Source organism: Nerophis lumbriciformis, linkage group LG27, assembly GCF_033978685.3.
Source record: "Nerophis lumbriciformis linkage group LG27, RoL_Nlum_v2.1, whole genome shotgun sequence".
Taxonomy (NCBI): domain Eukaryota; kingdom Metazoa; phylum Chordata; class Actinopteri; order Syngnathiformes; family Syngnathidae; genus Nerophis; species Nerophis lumbriciformis.
The window spans coordinates 9,364,410-9,389,354 of record NC_084574.2 but is presented as its reverse complement, the minus strand read 5'-3'; the positions used below and the strand labels follow the sequence as shown (position 1 = coordinate 9,389,354).

At 36.3% G+C, this 24,945-nt stretch overlaps 1 protein-coding gene across 1 annotated transcript in view; it reads left to right on the top strand.

The window, feature by feature from the left end:
* LOC133570205 (uncharacterized) overlaps positions 1 to 23,260 on the top strand; it is a 36,948-nt gene extending 13,688 nt beyond the window's left edge. The window contains exons 8-10 of the mRNA XM_061922975.1: positions 7,083 to 7,310; positions 10,417 to 10,493; positions 23,066 to 23,260. Coding sequence (XP_061778959.1) covers positions 7,083 to 7,310; positions 10,417 to 10,472 — 284 coding nt within the window. The 3' untranslated portion in view covers positions 10,473 to 10,493; positions 23,066 to 23,260. The remainder of the gene's footprint in view (positions 1 to 7,082; positions 7,311 to 10,416; positions 10,494 to 23,065) is intronic.
* Positions 23,261 to 24,945: the final 1,685 nt, after the last annotated feature.

Genomic DNA, 24,945 nt, shown 5'->3' with positions numbered 1-24,945 from the left:
AGTTCTAAATTGTGTAAAGTACTAATGAGGGCATTTCTAAATTGTGTAAAGTAGTAATGATGGCAGTTCTAAATTGTGTAAAGTACTAATGATGGCAGTTCTAAATTGTGTAAAGTACTAATGATGGCAGTTCTAAATTGTGTAAAGTACTAATGATGGCAGTTCTAAATTGTGTAAAGTACTAATGAGGGCATTTCTAAATTGTGTAAAGTAGTAATGATGGCAGTTCTAAATTGTGTAAAGTACTAATGATGGCAGTTCTAAATTGTGTAAAGTACTAATGATGGCAGTTCTAAATTGTGTAAAGTACTAATGATGGCAGTTCTAAATTGTGTAAAGTACTAATGAGGGCATTTCTAAATTGTGTAAAGTACTAATGATGGCAGTTCTAAATTGTGTAAAGTAGTAATGATGGCAGTTCTAAATTGTGTAAAGTACTAATGATGGCAGTTCTAAATTGTGTAAAGTAGTAATGATGGCAGTTCTAAATTGTGTAAAGTACTAATGATGGCAGTTCTAAATTGTGTAAAGTACTAATGAGGGCATTTCTAAATTGTGTAAAGTACTAATGATGGTAGTTCTAAATTGTGTAAAGTAGTAATGATGGCAGTTCTAAATTGTGTAAAGTAGTAATGATGGCATTTCAAAATTGTGTAAAGTACTAATGATGGCAGTTCTAAATTGTGTAAAGTACTAATGATGGCAGTTCTAAATTGTGTAAAGTACTAATGAGGGCATTTCTAAATTGTGTAAAGTAGTAATGATGGCAGTTCTAAATTGTGTAAAGTACTAATGATGGCAGTTCTAAATTGTGTAAAGTACTAATGATGGCAGTTCTAAATTGTGTAAAGTACTAATGATGGCAGTTCTAAATTGTGTAAAGTACTAATGATGGCAGTTCTAAATTGTCTGATGAGGGGAAACTTTGACTTCAAAAAAAGACAAGAAAAAGCTAAATACATGCCCAGAGTTACTTTGCTGAACTGATCTTTTGGGGGGGTGGGACATGTGTTGCCACAAAAAGCCAGATCAAAAGCAAAAGGTAATACTTTGCTTGTGATTTTCTGAGATATTGTCTTATATAAATTGTATAAAAAGGCAGGTAAACTAGTAACAAATGCACTGTTTACCTTTACACATGTCAACGGGACTGCAGTTGGATGATGCAGTACTCTTGTTGACCACACGAGGGAAGCAAAAACCCTGAATTGTAGTGTGAAAACGTTCTACAATAACCTCTTGAAGCACTACAGTCTGTGGAATGACCACATGGCCACAATATGTGAAACACTATTTTTTTTTTAATACATGCTGAATTTTACTACATGACATTTACCAAAAGTGGCTCTTCAGAAGTGTTTCCAAAAGTTCATTTTTATGGGGGTTCACTTTTTTACGAGCGGCACACGAGAACATGTATGGCCGCATATTTCCTTGACCTGACTCTTATTCTTGTTTGACAACTCCATCTGCCTGAGAGTGATTAAAGAGTTCCTGTTTGACTGCCAGGAAAAAAGGTCTTCTTCCCAGAGAGGTAACATTCGCAGGTCGTGTCGGCGCTTGCCTGGCGGCCTTAGGGCAACGTTTGTCACAATGGCCTGTCGATGGCCGCTTGTAAAGGGAAGAAGAGGCTCTTCTTCCTCTCATTGGAAATAAATCATTCAACTTTAAACATCAGGGAGCGAACAGGTGACCTGTTTCAGTCTGGACATAAGACAAAATGAGTTTTCCTTGAATTAGGTCATAATTAAATTAAATAATTGTATTCTCCGGACCATAGGGCGCACCGGATTATAAGGCGCACTGCCGATGAGCGGGTCTAGTCAGGTCTATTTTCATACAAAAGGCGCACCGGATTATAAGGCACATTAAAGGGGTCATATATATATATATTTTTTCTAAATGTAAAAGACTTCCTTGTGGTCTACATAACATGTGATGGTGGTTCTTTGGTCAAAATGTTGCATAGATTATGTTTTGCAGATAATCTTCAAAGGTGGAAGCGCGCAAATTTTCAGGACTTATGCAGATCTCAAATACAGATCAGCAGGTACCAGAAAGTAAGAAAAGTTGCTTTTGCATAATATTGCGAAAGAAAACACCAGATAATAAATCTTAACTTGTACACACACCATAGTAATATTCCTATGTTGAAGCACAGTACAATCCATCAAGCGGTGTGGCATCAAAGCTTACCAAAGTCCTACTAAAACATTTTGATAGATTTTTGAGCGCCGTGTGTAATGTTCTATATTTTCAATGGAACATATATTTTGGTGTTGTTTACTTAAGTCATATTGCAGTCTACATGTATTTCTTATGTGTGACTGCCATCATATTGCAGTCTACTCGTATCTCTTATGTGTGACTGCCATCTACTGGTCACACTTATCATTACACCATGTGCCAAATAAAATAGCTTTGAGGTTGGTAAGCACAACCAAAATTATTCCGTACAATAGGCGCACCGGCTTATAAGGCGCACTGTCGAGTTTTGAGAAAATGAAAGGGGTTTAAGTGCGCCTTATAGTCCGAAAAATTCGGTAGTTGTATTGCAAAAGTTGTATTTTTTACAAAAAACATACTTGTAAAATTACAACACCTAAGTCCTGAATTTATTATATATTTTTAATCAAATATGAGAATGATAAATATTATGTGAATTAAGGTTTATTTGATTAAATATGATGACAATAAAGGTGTAGTTTTTATTCAAATATTGTTTAATGAATTTAAAGTAATTTAAAAAAAAAACAATTACAAGAATATGGTAATTTTTTTTTATCAAATAAGGGAAAAGTCACTTTATAAATATTTTCAATATTCCAGTGTTGTACGGTATACCGGTCCTAATAAAGTACTGTGGTACTAATGAATTAAAAGCCGACTTACTGCTTCTGAAAACAGTACTTTTTTTTCCCCAAACATGTCACGCTGTGACATTGCTGGTAAAATTAGCAGAAGCGCATGTTAAACCACGCACATAGTACTTACAAGCAAAAACAGTGTGGAGATAGAAGAAGGAGAATGAACGCATTTTGGCGTAAAACTGACGATAAAATTGAAGCTATAAACACTGAAGCGCCGCTCTGGAAGAGGTGCTTTAAAAATGCGAGCTAGCGGCTAACGTCCATCCGTAGTCGGCAGTGTTTTGTTAGAATTCTCCCTTTTAAGAGGGCAGAGTCCTCCCAGATCATTTTACTCTAAGTCGGTCTAAAATGAAGAGGAGTGACTAGAACTGATGTTTAGCAACTTATTCTACAAAACAGGAGTAAGTACAAACAACAGAGATACCAGCGCTGGAGAGAGAGCGAACGAACTATCTGGAGGTCAAAGTACAAGAGCCATACATAGTCAATACTACAATAATTACATCAATATTTCTTTTAATCACACAATCTTTTGTCGGTTTTAATTTTTTATAAACCAGGAAACCAGGAAATACGTCCCTGGACACGAGAACTTCAATTTTGACCAATGTACGACTCTGTAAATACTTGGTAGTGGATTGATACCAAAATTTGTCGTATCACTCAAAACTAATGTAAAGTATCCAACAACAAAAAAATAAGTGCTTATTACATTTCAACAGAAGTGTAGCTAGAACATGTTAAAACAGAAAGTAAGCATATTAACAGTAAATGAACAAGTAGATTAATAATCCATTTTCTACAATGTAATTTTGACAATAGGTAGATAAATGACACAATGTTACTGCATATGTCAGCAGACTAATTAGAAACCTTTGCTTGCTTGCTTGCTTACTGCAAAAATAGAAGTTGTCTGGTATGTCCACTATTTTATTTTATGACAAAACTCTTCTGTGATTGCAATAGGAAACCTATGTTTAATGTATCATAAGGATTCTGTTCAAATAAAGCCAATAATAAAAATATTTGTGGTGTCCTAAATTTTGAAAAGTATCGAAATACGTTTTAGTACCGGTACCACATTGATATCGGGACACCCCTTATGCAATCATATTTTCAATGAAATGTTATTGGAATACTCCTTTCTGAACTGCCACCTTATTGTGGTAGATCATTGATCCCAATGATCCTAGGAGCTATGGTTTGGTAGGGTCTCCCAAGACAAACAGGTCCTAGGTGAGGGACCCGATAAAGAGCAGTTCGAAGACCTCTATGGAAAGTCAAAATCAAAGACCCAGATTTTTCCTCGCCCGCGGGTCACCGAGGCCCCTCTTTGGGTGAGGGGGACAGGTCCTTACTGTTGTTTTTGCTTACGTACTAAACGGCAGCTAGGAGTACCCACCCTTTTTGGAGTACTAGAGAGTGCTCCCTCAAGTGAATCCATTGTTCTGCTGAGTGACTTCAACGCTCACATTGGCAAAGACAGTGAGACCTGGAGAGGCGTGATTGGGAGAAACGGCCACCCTGATGTGAACCAGAGTGGTGTTTTGTTCTTGGTCTTTGGTGCTCGTCACAGATTGTCCATAACAAACACCACATTCAAACATAAGGGTGTCCATATGTCCATTTGTGGTTCTGTCATCGGATTTGCGGTCTCATGTTTTGGACACACAGGTCAAGAGGAGGCAGAGCTTTCTACCGATCACCACCTGGTAGTGAGATGGCTCCAATGGTGGGGGAGGATGCCAGACAGACCTGGCAGGCCCAAACGCATCGTGAGGGTCTGCTGGGAACGTCTGGCAGAGTCTCCCATCAGAGAGTGTTAATTCCCACCTCCGGAAGAACTTTGAACACGTCACGAGAGAGGCGCTGGACATTAAGTCCGAGTGGATCTCTTTTGTCAAGGCGGCCTATCGGAGCTGTGGCCGCAAGGTGGTTGGTGCTGGTAATCCCAGAACCCACTGGTGTCCACCATGCCGTCAAGCAAAAGGAGGGGATCATATCAGGTCCTTTTGACCCGGAACAGGTTGGGGAGACTATGTCTCCGGGCTGGCCTTGGAACACCTTGGGAGCTGGGCGACCCGACCTCAGCTAAGCGGAAGAAGATGGATGGATGATATTATTGGAATAAATTTGTATTTTGTTTTAAGAAAGAAGTCATAGTATCATAAATATCACTAAATTAGAGATTTTAAAAAAATATTATAAGAACAAAGTCATATTTTTTCATTAAATATAAAATTAAAGTATTTTTTTTAATCAAATATGATTAATATTGAGAATTAGTGTTTCATCAAGTACTATGAGTATAACGTTATGTTTTTGAAATTATGAGATAACATTTTAAATCAAACGTGGTGAAGTTATATTTTTTTCTCGAACTAAGTCACTACGATATGTGAGGAAAATGTAGTCAAATTCTAGAAAAAGGTAGTTTTTAAAATAAATTATTTATAAAAGAAGGGACAAGCGGTAGAAAATGGATGGATGGATAAAGTTGCACAATTTTACCAGGCTAAGTTCGTAACGATATTAGAATAAATGTATTAATTTTCAAGAAAAGTCAAACTGTTAAGTTTCATTAAAAAACATGTAAGTCATTATATTACCGTATTTTCCGCACCATAAGCCGCCCTGGGTTATAAGCCGCGCCTTCAATGAACGGCATATTTCAAAACTTTGTCCACCTATAAGCCGCCCCATGTTATAAGCCGCATCTAACTGCGCTAAAGGAATGTCAAAAAAACAGTCAGATAGGTCAGTCAAACTTTAATAATATATTAAAAATCAGCGTGATGTGGGCGCGCATGGAGTCGTATATCAACATGGACGGAGCTGCGTGAAAAAAGCCACCCGGCCTCTTTGCGTAAACTTACCTTAACCACTCGCTCATCTTTTCTTCATCCATCCATCCCTTCGAGTTAGCTTTTATGATGACGCCGGCTGGAAAGGTCTCTTTTGGCAAGGTCTTCCTTTTGAATATCACCATGGGTGGAAGTTTCTGGCCATTAGCATGGCAAGCTAGAACCACAGTGAAGGATGACTTCTCATTCCCTGTGGTGCGAATATTCACCGTACGTGCTCCCGTTGTATCCACAGTGCGGTTCACAGGAATATCAAAAGTCAGTGGAACCTCGTCCATGTTGATAATGTTCTCTGGCCGGATCTTTTTTTCAGCTATCTTGTTTTTACAATATGCACGGAAAGTAGCCAGCTTTTCTTGAAAGTCTTTAGGCAGTTGCTGTGAAATAGTAGTCCGTGTGCGGATGGAGAGATTGCGTCTTTTCATGAACCGGAAACCTGTCGCTTAGTAGGAGCCATTTTGTGGTCTTTACAGATGTAAACACACAAAGGAAATGAAACGTAATATCCGCACGCTTCTTCTTCTTCTTCTACTACGCGGGCGGGTGGTTGCTTACAGTAGAAGAAGAAGCGCTTCCTGTTCTATGGGGGCGGGTGCTTACCTTGGCGGTTGCTTGCGTAGAAGAAGAAGCACTTCCTCTTCTACGGGGAAAAAAGATGGCGGCTGTTTACCGTAGTTGCGAGACCGAAACTTTATGAAAATGAATCTTAATATTAATCCATATATAAAGCGCACCGGGTTATAAACCGCACTGTCAGCTTTTGAGTAAATTTGTGGTTTTTAGGTGCGGCTAATAGTGCGGAAAATATGGTATGTACTTATCAAGCAATCTGAACTCAATCAGTTCATTCATTTTATCGTAATTCTGCTAATCCCAACACAACTTGACAATACGGTCTTGGTGGAAGTAAAGATGGTGGCCCTCCCCACAGCTAACCCTGGAGGTCACATAATGACGGGTCCAACTAACTTTCCCACAGCGTCCAACAGCTGCAGCCTGGCTAAGGCTCACTAATTAGACGCCTCATTGGCAAAACATGGTGAAAACCTTCCTCTCTGCATAAGAAACATGCTCAACTTGCTGTAGAAAAAAGCCATGTATCGATGTGTATATATATATATATATATATATATATATATATATATATATATATATAAAATAAATGGGAAACCTGCGAAACAGGCTTGTCGGGATGATATAGCCTCTGAGTTTTTTTCTGACCTAACGTTTATATATATATATATATATATATATACTGTATCACCAGGATTTAATGCCTCTTTTGTCTTTGCTGTGAATGCGGTTGAGAACCGCTAAGAAAGCAATTTGTTTTTATGGTCCCTCACAGCTGAAGCAGTGGACAGTCAGCAGCAGCAGGCCGACTCTGCATCTACGACTCCACCTGCAGACGACTCGGAGAACAAACCCGCAGACGACTCGGAGAACAAACCCAAAGACGACGTTGACGCCGAGAAAGGTCTTCGGACACCTGAGGAGCCGGCAGAAGACCACGTCACCGACCGAAGCTTAGACGGAACTCCAAAGGCGACCAATGAGAACAACAGCAACAATACTCGTGAGAACCCCAGGAAAAGTGGGCTTTTTTAATGCATTTCCAAAACAATTATAAGTATAATTTAAAATACATGTTTACGAGGCCTTACCTTGGAATGTGTGCAAAAATATAAAATAAAAACAATTGGCCTTAGTACTACTTTGCAACATATACATAAAATGTCAATACTTTTTCACAATAAAACAAAACATTCTGTCAGAATATTTATCAATTATATTGAGTCACTGAAGCCATTTTGATGCACCCAAGAGATGCAAAGTTCATCAAATAAATGTCCACAATTTTTTATTGGACACTTAGAACATTTACCGTAATAAGAGAAAGAAGAAACTGTAATGTTACTGGAAAATGTTGTCATAATACGAGAAGAAAGATGTAATGATACAAGACTAAAGTCGTAATATTATACCAAAAAAAAAGTTGTTTTTTTAGAAAAAGTCATAATATTACGTGAATACATTCGTAATATTACGGGACTGAAGTCGTAATGTTATAAAAAAAAATGTGTTTAGTTTTTTACTAATTTAACTACCGTATTTTTCGCAGTATAAGTCGCACCGGAGTATAAGTCGCACATGCCGAAAATGCATAATAAAGAAGGAAAAAAACATATATAAGTTGCACTGGAGCCCGGCCAAACTATGAAAAAAACTGCGACTTATAGTCCGAAAAATACGGTAATTTTACGAGAATCTTAATGTCACGAGACTGAGGTCGTAATATTAAAGTAAAAATGCTTTTTTTAAATACAAATAAAAAATCATAATATCACGAGAATAGCGTTGTAATGTTATGACAGTGGTTCTCAAACTTTTTTCATCAAATACCACCTCAGAAAACACTTGATTCTCCAAGAACCACCATAATGACCAACATTAAAATACAGTAGCGTAGTTGTTTTATTTCACAAGTATATTTATTATTTTGGTCACTGTAACATTACACACAGTTTGAACAGTAACACTGTTTGAATATTCAATTTAGTGATTCTTTGGTGTACCACTAGCCCCACATATCACTAATGGTACGTGTACCACAGTATGAGAATCACTGTGTTACGAGACTAAAGTCGTAATATTATAACAGAAAAAAAAGTTATAATGTCGATGGATGTTCTCATTCATCCAGGTCATTGTATTGTATTAAAGTTGAGACCGATTCAATGCCTTGAGAAAAAAAAGTTGCAATATTGCAAAAATAAAGTTGAAATGCTACAAGACAAAAGTCGTAATATTGTAAAACTTTGTTGTTCTTTTTTTTAGCAAACGTCGTAATTTTATGAAAATAAAGATGCATATTTACGAGACTAAAGATGTAATATTAAAGTAAAGTTTGTTTTTGAAAATGTCCTAATGCTTTACTACGAGAATAAAGTCTTCATGTTATGAGACTAAAGACATAATAAAAAAAATAACACATTTGGTTTGTTTTAGAAAAAGTTGTATATTACAAGAATAAACTAGTGATGTTATAAGACTAAAGTTATAATATTATAATATATATATATTTTTTTGCAAAAGTCGTAATACTGTATTACAAGAATAAAGTCGTAATGTTACGAGACTAAAGTAGTTATATTAGGAAGAGCGTTTCTTTTAGAATTACTAAAATTCAGAGAATAAAGTTGTCATTTTGCAAAACTGAAGTTATACATCTTTGACAAAAAAGTCCAACGGAACAAGACGAGATGGACTTGTATGTATTTTGCGTCGATGTGAATGACGCTAACTTACAAGAGTTAAGTCGTCAAATTTTGAAAATAGTTATTCTTTGAAAAATTAATGCTGACAATATTCGGTAACACTTTAGTATGGGGAACATATTCTAAGTAACAAAGACTTAATTTAGAGTTATTTGGACACTAGGGGAACATATTCTAAGTAACAGACTTAATTTAGAGTTATTTGGTTAGGGTTAGGGTTTGTTGTATAATAAGGCCATGCAGAATAAGGCATTAATAAGTACTTAATAATGACTAAGAGACAATATGTTACTACTTTGCATGTTAATAAGCAACTAATTAATGATGTTCCCCATACTAAAGTGTTACCCAATATTCTTTACAGGAAATAGTTTATTCCTAGTAAACATTTATCGTAAAAAGATGCAAGGTTTTAATAGCTTAGAGGATCAGCGTTAGCATCCGTAGTGTCGCGACTTGTGGCTCAAAAAGATGAATCGCGATTTGGAGTCGTGGTATGCGATATTGGGATTGGTTTTAACGAAGTCGGAATATTACCATTACTAATTAATTGTTACACCCTAAACTTCAAAGATTATAAGAGGAAAGTTATTGTTTGAGGAAAAAAAGTAGTAGGAAATGTACCGTATTTTTCGGACTATAAGTCGCAGTTTTTTTTCATAGTTTGACCGGGGGTGCGACTTATACTCAGGATCGACTTATGTGTGAAATTATTAACACATTACCGTAAAATATCAAATAATATTATTTAGTTCATTCACGTAAGAGACTAGACGTGTAAGATTTCATGGGATTTAGCGAGTAGGAGTGACAGATTGTTTGGTAAACGTATAGCATGTTCTATATGTTATAGTTATTTGAATGACTCTTACCATAATATGTTACGTTAACATACCAGTTGGTTATTTATGCCTCATATAACGTACACTTATTCAGCCTGTTGTTCACTATTCTTTATTTATTTTAAATTGCCTTTCAAGTGTCTATTCTTGGTGTTGGCTTTTATCAAATACATTTCCCCCAAAAATGCGACTTATACTCCAGTGCAACTTATATATGTTTTTTTCCTTCTTTATTATGCATTTTCGGCCGGTGCGATTTATACTCCGGAGCGACTTATACTCCGAAAAATACAATAATGTTATACAACTAAAGTCAAGATATTTGGGGCTAGGAATTATGAAATCAAGGCTGTTTTTGAACCAAAATGTGCCGAAATGAGGACACACTTTTAATTCAAGACAGTCCTTGCGTGCTGCTTGCTGCCGTACCAAAAATTAAAACTTCAAATGAGAAAAATAAGCAATCCATATTAGCAGTTTTCAGGTTGTGTTCTGTGTCGCCTGTACACTCATCTTCACAATACTTAACCTTGTGGGTGTTTCTTTTTGTTTGTCATTAAAGCAAATTCCCAGTTGTCCAGCTTCTTTTGGGAGGTTTCCCTCGACAGCCAGCTGTGAGACGTGATCTTCAGAAACACGGTACTGCATTTAAAGCTACACACAAGCCATCCACAGCTTCTATTAGCCCAAGGCAAACGTGATGTTAGCTAGGAGGGCGTCTCTCTGTCCTCCCACTTGGAATCATTTTACAAGCTGGCAAAGCTAGCGCAACAAGTGGCGCTGTAGCCCCATACAAAAAGGTGATTTTAACCAATTGGAAGCCTCTGAAAAAAGTCATTTCTGGAAAAGGCAAAAGCAGGAAAACGGTTGGCTACACTTAATGACAACATAAAATAACAAACACCACCAACACCAAAAAAATGCTACATTGCAAAAGACTGGTAAAGCCAGAAATTTCCTATCTCCGTCTAGGAAATTAGGGTATGTTAGCCATGCAAGTAGTGAAGTCTGAAAAGTGTGTCATGCTAGCTACTTAGGTGGTGAGATCCAGTGTGTTTACAACTCACATTAGCTATATAACTACTCAAGCATTTTCATTTTCATTTCATATATTTCAGGCAATGACATAAAAAAAAGTACAAGGTAATATAAATTAATATAATGCAAAAGGTAATGCACAGTATGTAAGCATGATGGTCCAGTTTTGCCTGAAAGGGAGTGGGAAGAAGATCATTTATTTAATCCCACCCCCAGTTCTCAATTCAGTGATTAATACATTGACTTTCACTGTTACTTTGTTTAAGGATTATAATACAAATGTTGTATCATGGTGGCATTACCACAGGTAACAATAATTATTACACCATGAATTGATTAACTTACAAGTTGAATAACTTATTCGGGTGTTACCATTTAGTGGTCAGTTGTACGGAATATGTACTGTACTGTGCAATCTACTAATAAAAGTTTCAATCAATCAATCAATCAATCAATCAAACACTGTAATAGTCTCGTAACGATATCAATATTTTGGTACTCGTACTAAAATTATTTCGATACTTTTCTAAATAAAGGGGACCACAAAAAATGGCATTATTGGCTTTATTTTAACATAAAATTTTAGGGTACATTAAACATATGTTTCTTATTGCAGTTAAGTCCTTAAATAAAATAGTGAGCATACAAGAAAACTTGTCTTTTAGTAGTAAGTAAACAAAGACTCCTAATTAGTCTGCTGACGTATGCAGTAACATATTGTGTCATTTATCTACCTATTATTTTGTCAACATTATTAAGGACAAGTGGTGGAAAATGGATTATTAATCTACTTGTTAATTTACTGTTAATATCTGCTTACTTTCTCTTTTAACATATTCTATCTACACTTCTGTTAAAATGCAATAAACACTTATTCTTCCGTTGTTTGATACTTTACATTAGTTTTGGTTGATACCACAAATTTGGGTATCAATCCGATACCAAGTAGTTACAGGATCATACATTGGTCATATTCAAAGTCCTCATGTGTCCAGCCCTAATTAGTAGTAGTGACTTGAATTAGGGCTGTTTCCTGGTAGCTTAGTTGCTAGCAGACTTACAAACTACGTAAGAGCAGAAAACCTAAAAAAACACAGACTCACGACAAGCTGTCTGTAAATGTGTTTTCCTACAAATAAACCAAATGAATACCAGTTGTAAAATGATGTTTTGGTTGGTACAGTTCCACTCCAGTCCTGCAGGGGGCGGTTGTCAACTGCCTAATAAGTGTATTCTACTGACAGCCAGGAGGTTTGTTCCGAGATGCAATTTTGGATTAGAGCATACTTGCCAACCTTGAGACCTCCGATTTCGGGAGGTGTGGGGGGGGTGTCGTGGTTGGGGTGGGGGCGTGGTTAAGAGGGGAGGAGTATATTTACAGCTAGAATTCACCAAGTATCTATATGAAATACTTGACTTTCAGTGAATTCTAGCTACATATATATATATATATATATATATATATATATATATATATATATATATATATATATATATATATATATATATATATATATATATAAATAAGAGAAATACTTGAATTTCAGTGTTCATTTATTTACACATATACACACACATAACACTCATCTACTCATTGTTGAGTTAAGGGTTGAATTGTCCATCCTTGTTCTGTTCTCTGTCACTATTTTTCTAACCATGCTGAACACCCTCTCTGATGATGCATTCTGCTTCGTCTCCTTGTTGTGTGCGCAGTTGTGCACTGCACTCTCTAAAAGCCCTAGATGTCATTGTCACATATGCATGTAAAGTAGATGGCAGTATTGTCCTGTTTAAGAGTGTCACAACATTGCTGTTTACGGCAGACGAACTGCTTTACGATAGACGAAAACGTGACTGCTGTTGTTGTGTGTTGTTGCCGCGCTGGGAGGACGTTAATGAAACTGCCTAACAATAAACCCACATAAGAACCCAAGAACTCGCCCTCGATCATTCTACAGTTATAATGTGATTGGGCAGGCATGCTGTTTATATTGTGGGAAAGCGGACGTGAAAACAGGCTGTCGACACGTCACTCAGGTCCACATGGAGCTGGGGGGGGCGTGGCCTCCAGCTCCGCCTGAATTTCGGGAGATTTTCGGGAGAAAATTTGTCCCGGTAGGTTTTCGGGAGAGGCGCTGAATTTCGGGAGTCTCCCGAAAAATCCGGGAGGGTTGGCAAGTATGGATTAGAGGAAACGTAAACTCTTCACTTAGTCCCACCTGTTTTTTTCAGAGGTTTCTGGAAAGCGACAAGCAAGAAAAAGCCGAGTCGTCATTCAACGCTGTCGGGTAATGGACGTGAGCCAACGAGTCATAAACTAGACGGGCATAATTAGGTCGCTGAAGCGCCATCGTGTCATTTTCCCACCAGACTGCCTTCTGGCTTTTTAACGGCTCAAAGCTCTGAAAGTTTCACGGCCAAAATGTGTGAAAATGTGAACGAGGATGTAAAATAAGTAAATTTGAGATTTATTGTGGCGTGTTTAAAACAGACGGGCGGTACTCTTTTAGCATGAGCAGACACATTTCTGTCCACTTGCACGATAATAGCCACGAGAGTGCAGGATATACTGCTGACTCGTCATAACCCAGAACACTTCCTCGAGGTTTGATGAGGTTCAGACTAGTTAATAACTTAGGGAGGGACTGTCGTAAAGTTGTAAGAGAACAGCTGGTTCTGCCCGCCCTTCCCACCACAAACTATTACACTTTTTTAAGAAACATTCAAACAAATTGAAAAGTAACACCTGCACTTTGTGCCACGCTTGCAGTTGGTGTGTCATCTTTCCATGAGTGCTGTTGAAGTTTTTGACAGTAAACTAAATATTATAGTGTCGGACTAAAAATGAAGACAGCGAGTTATGCGAGCGGTATTTCAGCAAGTGACACTTGCTACATTTGCCACAGAGTATCGATGGCTAATGGAATGTAAGCAGATCGCATTAGCTACATTAGCCATAGGGGCACCTATGTCCATGGTATGTCAACAAGACATGGTAGCTACATGAGCTATGGGGCAGTGACATTGACAGTGTGTTAGCTAGCATGTTAGCATCGTCATAGCTTTACAAATAGTGATATTTATCTTAGCTAGTCATGTCGGCATCAATATAGTGATTAAGATAGTGATATACAAAGTAACAAGTCATGTTAGCATCATTATTTATTAAAATGATCCCTTAAAATGTTCCAGTTCCATTCACACATTTAAAAAACACTTTAAGACCAATGTCTTGAAAAAATATATCACTCTTGAATCAACACAGTAGTTAATACTATCATACTTGCCAACCTTGAGACCTCCGATTTCGGGAGGTGGGGGGTGGGGGTGGTTGGGGTGGGACGGAAGCGTGGTTGGGGGCGTGACTAAAAGGGGAGGGGTATATTTACAGCTAGAATTCACCAAGTCAAGTATTTCATATATATATATATATATATATATATATATATATATATATATATATATATATATATATATATATATATATATATAAGAACTACTTGACGTTCAGTGAATTCTAGATATATATATATAGATATATATATATGTATAAAAAATAAATACTTGAATTTCAGTGTTCATTTATTTACACATATACACACACATAACACTCATCTACTCATTGTTGAGTTAAGGGTTGAATTGTCCATCCTTGTTCTATTATCTGTCACTATTTTTCGAACCATGCTGAACACCCTCTCTGATGCATTGCTGTGTGTGTGTGGCACGCACAAAAGTGCTTTCATCAAATGCACTAGATGGCAGTATTGTCCTATTTAGGAGTGTCACAACATTGCTGTTTACGGCAGACAAACTGCTTTACGGTATACAAAAAAGTGACTGCTGTTGTTGTGTGTTGTTGCCGCGCTGGGAGGACGTTAATGAAACTGCCTAACAATAAACCCACATAAGAAACCAAGAACTCGCCCTCCATCATTCTACAGTTAGAATGTCATTAGGCAGGTACGCTTTTTTATATTGTGGAGGACCTGAGTCCGCCTGAATTTCGGGAGAAAATTTGTCCCGGGAGGTTTTCGGGAGAGGCGCTGAATTTCGGGAGTCTCCCGGAAAATCCGGGAGGGTTGGCAAGTATGATACTATGATCAATGTTAATTAAAATACTAAATGTGGGATATAAATAATAATGGAAGTATAATTGTTTGTATATAGTATATAATTGGTACAAAGGTTTAACATGTGTACAAGGATATTTCACATGCCTTTACTGTGTATATAATTGAACAGTGTTCATATTGTGTATAATGTGTATTTATAATATGTTGTACAAAAGACATTTCATAATTTTAGGAAGTTCATCTTGTACTTGACATTGTTTATAGGGTTAGGCGCAATAAGTGTTCAACTTCAGCCTAAACCCTTTCGGTCTGCAACATTTTCATTTTCAATCTATGAATGTACAACTGTTTGTTTATTTTGTTGACCATTGACCGAAGAATAATAAACTACTCCTTATTGCTGCACAGATAGTGATATTTATGGTTTATGATTTAACCAATCTTCTGTTTGACTTCTTCAAACAGAATATAATTTTATTTAAGAATTATATTTACTTTATTATCATACTTTACAATTTTACATTAAACTAAAGTCTTTGAGCAATTTTGTTCCTAGGTAGCCTATTCATATTACTCCAAAACATGCGTTTAATTCAATTGAAGTTTGAGTCAAATAGTATCATTTTACAAAAAATGGCTAAAGCAATCACCACGCTGATAGGAGTCGACACAATAAATTTGGCCGATGTTCTGGGAAAAGGGGCAACCTTTAAAATTTTGCTACACAACATTACTCAGCATGCGCTTCGACACTGATGTTTCCTCGAACAAAATAACCATAGCAATTAAGGTAAAAAAAAAACTTTGCTATATTGGGTTTTTTTAGCATTATTTTACAAAACCCAAAACCAGTGAAGTTGTCACGTTGTGTAAATGGTAAATAAAACCAGAATTATTGAAAAGCAAATGCTTTTCAACTTATATTCAATTGAATAGACAAGATACTTAAAGTTCGAACTTTGTTATTTTTTTGAAAATATTAGCTCATTTGGAATTTGAGGCCTGCAACATGTTTCAAAAAAGCTGGCACAAGTGGCAAAAAGACTGAGAAAGTTGAGGAATGCTCGTCAAACACTTATTTGGAACATCCCACAGTTAAACAGGCTCATTGGGAACAGGTGGGTGCCATGATTGGGTATAAAAGCAGCTTCTATGAAATGCTCAGTCATTCACAAACAAGGATGGGGCGAGAGTCACCACTTTTTCAACAAATGCGTGAGCAAATTGTCCAAACAGTTTAAGAACAACATTTCTCAACCAGCTATTGCAAGGAATTTAGGGATTTCACCATCTACGCTCCGTAATATCATCAAAACTTTCAGAGAATCTGTAGAAATCACTGCACGTAAGCGGCAAGGCTGAAAAGCAACATTGAATGCCCGTGACCTTTGATCCCTCAGGCGGTACTGCATCAAAAAGCGACATCAGTGTGAAAAGGATATCACCACATGGGCTCAGGAACCCTTCAAAAAACCACTGTCAGTAACTACAGTTTGTTGCTATATCTGTAAGAGCAAGTTAAAACTCTACTATGCAAAGCCAAAGCCATTTATCGACAACACCCAGAAACGCCGCCGGCTTCGATGGGCCCAAGCTCATCTAAAATGGACTGATGCAAAGTGGAAAAGTGCTCTGTGGTCTGACCAGTCCACATTTCAAATTGTTTTTGGAAACTGTGAACGTTGTGTCCTTTGGACTAAAGAGGAAAAGAACCATCCAGACTGTTCTAGGCGCAAAGTTCAACAGCCAGCATCTGTGATTGTATGGGGGTGTAATAGTGCCCAAGGCATGGGTAACTTACACATCTGTGAAGGCACCACTAATGCTGTAAGGTACATACAGGTTTTGGACATATGTTGCCATCCAAGCAAAGTCTTTTTCATGGACGCCCCTGCTTATTTCTGCAAGACAATGCCAACCCACATTCTGCATGTGTTACAACTTCGTAGTAAAAGAGTGCGGGTACTAGACTGAATCCCATTGAAAATGTGTGGCGCATTATGAAGCCTAAAATACCACAACGGAGACCCCGGACTGTTGAACAACTTAAGCTGTACATCAAGCAAGAATGGGAATGAATTCCACCTCAAAAATGTGTCTCCTCAGTTCCCAAACGTTTACTGAGTGTTGTTAAAAGGAAAGGCCATGTAACACAGTGGTAAAAATGCCCCTGTGACAACTTTTTTGCAATGTGTTGCTGCCATTACCGGTAAATTCTAAGTTTATTATTTGCAAGAAAAATAAACAATTTCTCAGTGTGGAACATTAAATATCTTGTCTTTGCAGTCTTTTCAATTGAATATAAGGTGAAAAGGATTTGCAAATCATTGTATTCTGTTTTTATTAACATTTACACAACGTGCCAACTTCACTGGTTTTGGGTTTTGTATTGGGTTGATTTACAAAGAGCAACTCTAGGCATTTTTTTTTCTGCTGGCACCTAATATAGGACATTTTTTTGCAGTAATGTTGAAAGTTTGTATGCCTTAAAAGTACAGTATTAGTCCTTAGTCAAACAAAATACACAGGTTCTGTTGGCGGGCCACAACCTTTGACTTGGCCTCAGGATAAACCACATTAACAATCTGTCAGCGTGTTTGCATTTGTGCGCCAAACAAAACTGAACAAGGAGACAAATCGTCTTTCAAAGCCAGTTTGAGCCGACCTGTCGGGTATGAGGTCAGTCCTTCCAAATGAGTTCAGCGTGATCATGTGACACCACTGTACTCTTGTATCGTGTCTTAGCGTTCTTTGTTTTGACCCCTGGAGAAGGGGCTGGAGGCCCTCCTTCCTCCAGGCCCGTCAAGGCCTATTGGTTGGAGTGTGTTCCAAAGGTGGAGGATCAGACAATCTTAATGAAAGGCTCCACAGAAGAATAATGTGGTCTCAATGTCAGTCAACTGGCTCACATTCTTCACTCACAAGTCCAAGCAGAAGGGGATGAAATTGTCAGTTTTTTTTGTTCACACCTAACTATAAATCCTCTTGTAAAACAAGGGTGGCACAATGTATGCCAATCTGCTTACACAAAATAGTGTACACTTTGAAATAACGTTTCATTGGTATAATGTAGGTTTAATGACCTATTTTTTAAACTGTTTTAATTATTCATATTTGTTTATGTTTTTGTTATGTACCGTATACATTTTTATAAATTCATCTTGTTTTGGTTAGCGTTCGCTGTGGAAATAAGTTATTTTTACATTCTGCACGCGAGACAAAACCAAACGAGCTGTGGGTCGCAAATGCCCCCTGGGCCGGACTTCGCACACACTGCAAAAACTGAAATCTAAGTAAGATGAAATATCTCAAATAAGGGTGATATTTGCTTATTTTCTGTCTGATAAGATAATTCTTCTCACTAAGCAGATTTTATGTTAGAGTGTTTTTCTTGTTGTAAGTGTTTTGCTCCTAAATGATCTCAGTAAGATATTACAGCTTGTTGCTGAGATTTTATGACCTATATAGAGTAAAACATGCTTGAAACTAGAATATCAACTGTTGCAAAGCTGTGTCATCAACACTCACGAGTATAAAACTGCTTTTTCGAAGTAATAATTTCTTATTTCAAGCATGAAAATTAAAAAATCATGATTGACACGATTGTGTCTCATAATTAAAACAGATGACAGCCAAATGGACTTTGCTGTTTTATTTTCAATGAAACAATAGAAAATATGTACTCATAAAGTAGTCCAGTTGGCACAGTACAGTAAACTGACAGTTAATATTTAAACATTTAATATGTGACATTTCTAACTATTTTTAACAGAAATAGTTCATGCACATTCAGATAAATTCCTCAAAATTACAATTAAAAAATTTCGGCCGGAGACCAGGCTGTATATATGCAAACTAATTGACTGAAAGAGCACGCACTTGGCGCGATGATGTCATGTTATCCATGGAAAAATGCATTTTTAGACCATATGATTTGTTTGAGCGGCTAGGAGACCCCGAGAGTAACAAGCGGTTGCCTTGTTGCCTTTCCATTAAGAACAATAAATTAGTTTTTAGTGCAAGTTTGCTGGTTTCAAGAAATGTAATGCCGAGCGCATATCATTATGTCAAGATAATGCCACTAGCATTTACTTCATTTAAGAATATTTTTCAACATATAGAGCAAAAAGGTCTCTCTTTTTTTTCTACCAAGAAAAGTGCACTTATTATTGAGAATATACTTATTTTAAGTATTTTTGGGTTCATTGAGGTTAGCTAATTTTACTTGTTTTGGAAATTCTTGACAAGGCAAATTTTCTTGTTCTATTGGCAGACAATTTTGCACTCACAAGTATAAAACTACTTTTTTAAAGTACCGTATTTTTCGAACTATAAGTCGTCGTTTTTTTCATAGTTTGGCCGGGGGTGCGACTTATACTCAGGAGCGACTTATTTGTGACATTATTAACACATTACCGTTTAATATCAAATAATATTATTTAGCTCATTCACATAAGAGACTAGACGTATAAGATTTCATGGGATTTAGCGATTAGGAGTGACAGATTGTTTGGTAAACGTATAGCATGTTCTATATGTTATAGTTATTTGAATGACTCTTACCATAATATGTTACGTTAACATACCAGTTGGTTATTTATGCCTCATATAACGTACACTTATTCAGCCTGTTGTTCACTATTCTTTATTTTAAATTGCCTTTCAAATGTCTATTCTTGGTGTTGGGATTTATCAAATAAATTTCCCCAAAAAATGCGACTTATACTCCAGTGCGACTAATATATGTTTTTTTCCTTCTTTATTATGCATTTTTGGCCGGTGCGACTTATACTCCAGAGCGACTTATAGTCCGGAAAATGCGGTAATAATTTCTTATCTCAAGTATGGAAAAAAAAAATCATAACTTTGACACAATTGTGTCTCATATTAAAACAGATGACAGCCAAATGGACTTTGCTGTTTTATTTTCAATGAAACAATAGAAAATACATACTCATATAGTAGTACAGTTATTAGTGAGAATAGACTTATTTTAAGGTATTTTTGGGTTCATTGAGGCTAGCTAATTTTACTTGTTTTGGAAAGTCTTGACAAGCCAAATTTGTTTATTCTATTGGCAGATAATTTTGCTTAGTTCAAATAAAATACCCCTAATTTTTTTATTGTTTTTTTTTTAATTGTTTTTGAACACTGACTTTTTGCAGTGTAAAGTTGTCATGCTTTTTAGCGATTCCACGAGGAAGAGAACATTTTTCGATAATTTTTTGTAATTGAGTTATTCGAAATGCTATTTTTACGAGACCCATTCATCATATTGCTGTTTTTATGATTGTTGAACACCTGTAAAAATGCAATCCTCTGTATGCTGACTTGTTTGAACCATGTAGCTTAGGTCCAGCCATGAGGATCCTAATGCGTGACTCTTATCAAAGACATTCGAACGCAGATTGCTAAAACCCTTCGAGGGCTTACTTAATTAACGATGCTTTAGCTTCTATCGTCCTCAGGCCGGTTCAAAAAATTCCTTTCCGCACTTATTTAGTGGGGTAAGACAGACGCTCGCTCACCTGCTGCGACGTCTTACAGCTATGCATTCCTTGGCCGTTGTCGGACTGTTAAGATAACAACATACTGCTTAATAGATTGTTTCTTTTATTAGACTGTTAAGATAACAGCATACTGCTTAATAGATTGTTTCTTTAATCCATCAATCAATGGTTATAATACGAAAGTTGATGATCAAAACAAGTTACCGTTAGTTGAAAAAAGCTAATTATCGTTCAATCAAGCATGTCTGTATATTCTTTGAAAAACCATGCAGTTGACATAAATGTGTTTATTAACGAATGCCCTAATATATCAGCTGTTTGGTTTCCGACACATTTTGCAAATTAACATTGCAATTACTTATAGCAAGGCTCCTCACTTAGCTGGCCAAAAAAACAAATAATCCATTGCTTTAATCGCTCCAGTTGTTTCTCCTTATGTTTTTGTGGCCCAAGAAATTCATTAACTTACATTTGTTGGGGTGTTTTTAAGTTTTGTTGTGTGCAGCGATATATTTTCTCACTTTCGAATAGCAAGCATGTCTAAGGACAAAACATCAGGGGTCTCATGTAACTAGAGTTGCGTGGATTTCCTACTAAAAATGGACTTGTAATAATATGGATAGGCTCCAGCCCTAACTCCCAGGTTGACGTGAGGCAGTGCTCATTTCTACGTCAACGTCAGTCTTGATTAGGGTTGTACGGTATACCGGTACTGGTATAGTATTGCGGTACTAATGAATCAAAAACAGTACTATACTCTGTTTGAAAAGTACCGGTTCGTCGTGACATTACTGGTTTTACGAGCAGATGAGCATGTTCGGCAGCGCACAACCACGGAGTACTTACAAGCAGACACAGTGTGTAGACAGAAAAGGGAGAATGGACGCATTTTGGCTTAAAAGCTAAAGATAAAGGTGAAGTTATAACACTGAAACGCCCTCAGGAAGGGGTGCTTTAAAACATGGCTAGCTAGCTAGCAGCTAACATCCATCCGCAGTCGGCAGTGTTTTAGCTACTTCTAAATCACTAATCCTCGCCTCCATGGCGACAAATAAAGTACATTTCTTACAAGTATCATTATCACTGCAGGACGAGGAATAGCTAAACATGCTTCACTACACACCGTAGGAGGATACAATAGCTCACCGGCGTCACAATGTAAACAAACGCCATGGGTGGATCTACACCTGACATCCACTGTAATGATACCAAGTACAGGAGGGTACAGTATCTAGTCGATACTACTATCAATACATCGATATTTTTTATCGTAACACAAACTTTTTTCCTTTAAAAAAAATCATATTATGTTTATAAACTCAGTAAATATGTCCCTGGACACATGAGGACTATGAATATGACCAATGTATGATCCTGTAACTACTTGGTATCGGATTGATGCCTAAATTTGTGGTATCATCCAAAACTAATGTAAAGTATCAAACAACAGAAGAATAAGTGATTATTACATTTTAACAGAAGTGTACCGTATTTTTCGGAGTATAAGTCGCACCGGAGTATAAGTCGCACCTGCCGAAAATGCATAATAAAGAAGGAAAAAAACATATATAAGTCGCACTGGAGCCCGGCCAAACTATGAAAAAAACTGCGACTTATAGTCCGAAAAATACGGTAGATAGAACATGTTAAAACACCAAAAAACTGATATTAACTGTAAATGAACAAGTGGATTAATAATTCATTTTTACAGCTTGTCCTTCATAATTTTGACAAATAGAAAGACAAATGACACAATATGTTACTGCATATGTCAGCAGACTAATTAGGAGTCTTTGTTTGTTTACTTACTACTAAAAGACAAGTTGTCTAGTATGTTCACTATTTTACTTAAGGCCAAAATTGTTCTTTGATTGCAATAATAAACATGTACCCTAAGATTTTTTGTTAAAATAAAGCCAATAATGACATTTTTTGTGGTCACCCTTTTTTAGAAAAGTACCAAAAAGTACCGAAATACATTTTTGTACCGGTACTGGTACTAAAATATTGGTATCGGGACAACCCTAGTCTTGATACATCTCAACTTCGCCATGAAAAAGGGCGTACGCCAGGTTTTTTGTACGTACGCAAGTTTGTTACATGCGGCCCAGAGGTGTTTAAAAATACTGAATTCGTAACTGTGCGAGTGAAAGTTAATACAGTTTTTATTGATTTTTATTATTTTCGAGATATATATATATATATCTTTTTACCTTTTTAAAAAAAAAAACGTGTAAATGTAAATTGTGATTAAACTAATGCATCAAATCAACTTTTTTTTTCAAAACATAGGCCATTGCGACATAATTGCAGCTAATATAGGCACCAACGCCTCTCTTCGGGGAATTACAAGAATTGTGATTTGCAGGGCACACTTTTCTGACTAAGGAGAGTAAATCACATCAATCATTTTCCCGCAGAAGGATTATGTCTGCTAGATTCTTGCTCAACAGATGTTTCTGTGTCGCAGTGAAAGGTCGTGGCATACACCACATAAACGTGGCCAAAGCAGAAGTTACAAAAGCACGTGTGACAAGATGCAATATTTTTTATTTTCACTGTTCTGTCTTTCTTTTTTTTTTTACAGACTGAACGACTGCAAAGATCAAAGAGGTTTATTTGTCCTAATACCAAATCTACACAAAATAATGTTACTAAAATGTCTGGGAAAGTCTTTACATTAACTTCAGCCTTTTACTGCTGTATAAAAAAGCTAGTTTGCGCTTTATAGCTGTGTATTTGCTCTGCATGTCACCTCCTCATGAAAGGCTTGTAAGTCCAACAGTTGTTTTTGTTTTTTTTTCACAACAAAAAACACCAAAACAAATTCAAGGTACATGCTTTTCATTGGAAAGTGACAATAATTATATTACGATGTAGGCTTATAATAAAAGTGCTATTCTGTAAACATATCAAGAACAGTAAAATATATTACTCAATAAAATAAACTATTTTTGTTGTTGTTTTTGTAGTAAATTACCTAATATTACACAAGTGTTTTTTATTAGGGGTGCACAAAAAAATTGATTCACATCCGACTCACGATTCTTATTCATCACAATTCGATTCATAATTTTTTTTTAAATATTTACAAAAAAAAAAAAGTTGTAGTTTTTTATAAGAATGCATTTCTAAAAATGAGAAAAAGCTTTTCTAACCTGTAACCTGAATTATTATACCAAATTATACATTGCGAAATTTGGTTAGAATCGAGAATCGTGTTAAATCAAACCGCAGGAATCGGATCGAATCGTTAGGTGCCCAAAGACTCACACCCCTATTTTTTATTGTTGTATGATAATTCAAACCGTGAGGTACTGTATATATGCAATTGCTCTATTGAGCAACATACACATGGGGGATTTTAACTTTTAAATGAACATAAGATGCAAAAACATGTCTTTTGTATATTTTGTAACTAGTATGAATCAATATTTAAGGGAAGATTGTTCATTGGGATTCTGCATATCCAATGAAAATAAATGTACCTCCAATTTGTTTGGGTTTTAACTAACAAGAAAGACATCCCAAAATGTGGAGATAGTGTACATGCTGTTCGTTGGACTACCATGTACTTTATGTTGTAATTGTTCATGGGGATTTTGAATTGCTTATTGATGTTTAATGAAAAGCATGCATCGCCAGATGTTGGATTGCACATTAAAAAAACATTATTTGTTATTTTAAAGGAAATGTTCATAACATTTGGAGATACATGCTATTCAATGGATAGTGACAGTATGTATGTTCATATTAAAAAGTGTGCTGTTTTCTATTATTTTACAATACAAAAACATTGTCAATAAAACAAAAAAACAAACAAATGCCACATCTGCTTTTTCTTCTTTTAGTGAGCACTGTATTTGTACTTCGGATTCTGCATATTGTTGTACAAGGTAAAACGCGAATTATATGTCAATGTTCTTTAAATGCTTCGATCAAAAAGCAATATTTATGTAAATATAAAATAAATACATATTACAATTTAAAATAAATGTTTTGGGAGACATGCATCTCCAATTGTTTGTCTCTGTTTTTACAAATTAAATTAAATTTGATGATAGTGTTTTCATTACACAGTGACTACATAGTTATTATGCAGTAGGAGTGCTCCAAAAAGTCCATTCACATCCAAATCGTGTTTTTTATTTATTCCGATTCTAAATCGAGTCATAATTTTTGAGAATTGATAAAAAAGCTTAGTAAAAAGTATATATTAGGGCTGCAAATCTTTGGGTGTCCCACGATTCGATTCAATATCGATTGTTGGGGTCACGATTCGATTATAAATCGATTTTTTTTTTCGATTCAACGCGATTCTCGATTCAAAAACGATATTTTCCCGATTCAAAAGGATTCTTTATTCATTCAATACATAGGATTTCAGCAGGATCTACCCCAGTCTGCTGACATGCAAGCAGAGTAGTAGATTTTTGTAAAAAGCTTGTATAATTGTAAAGGACAATG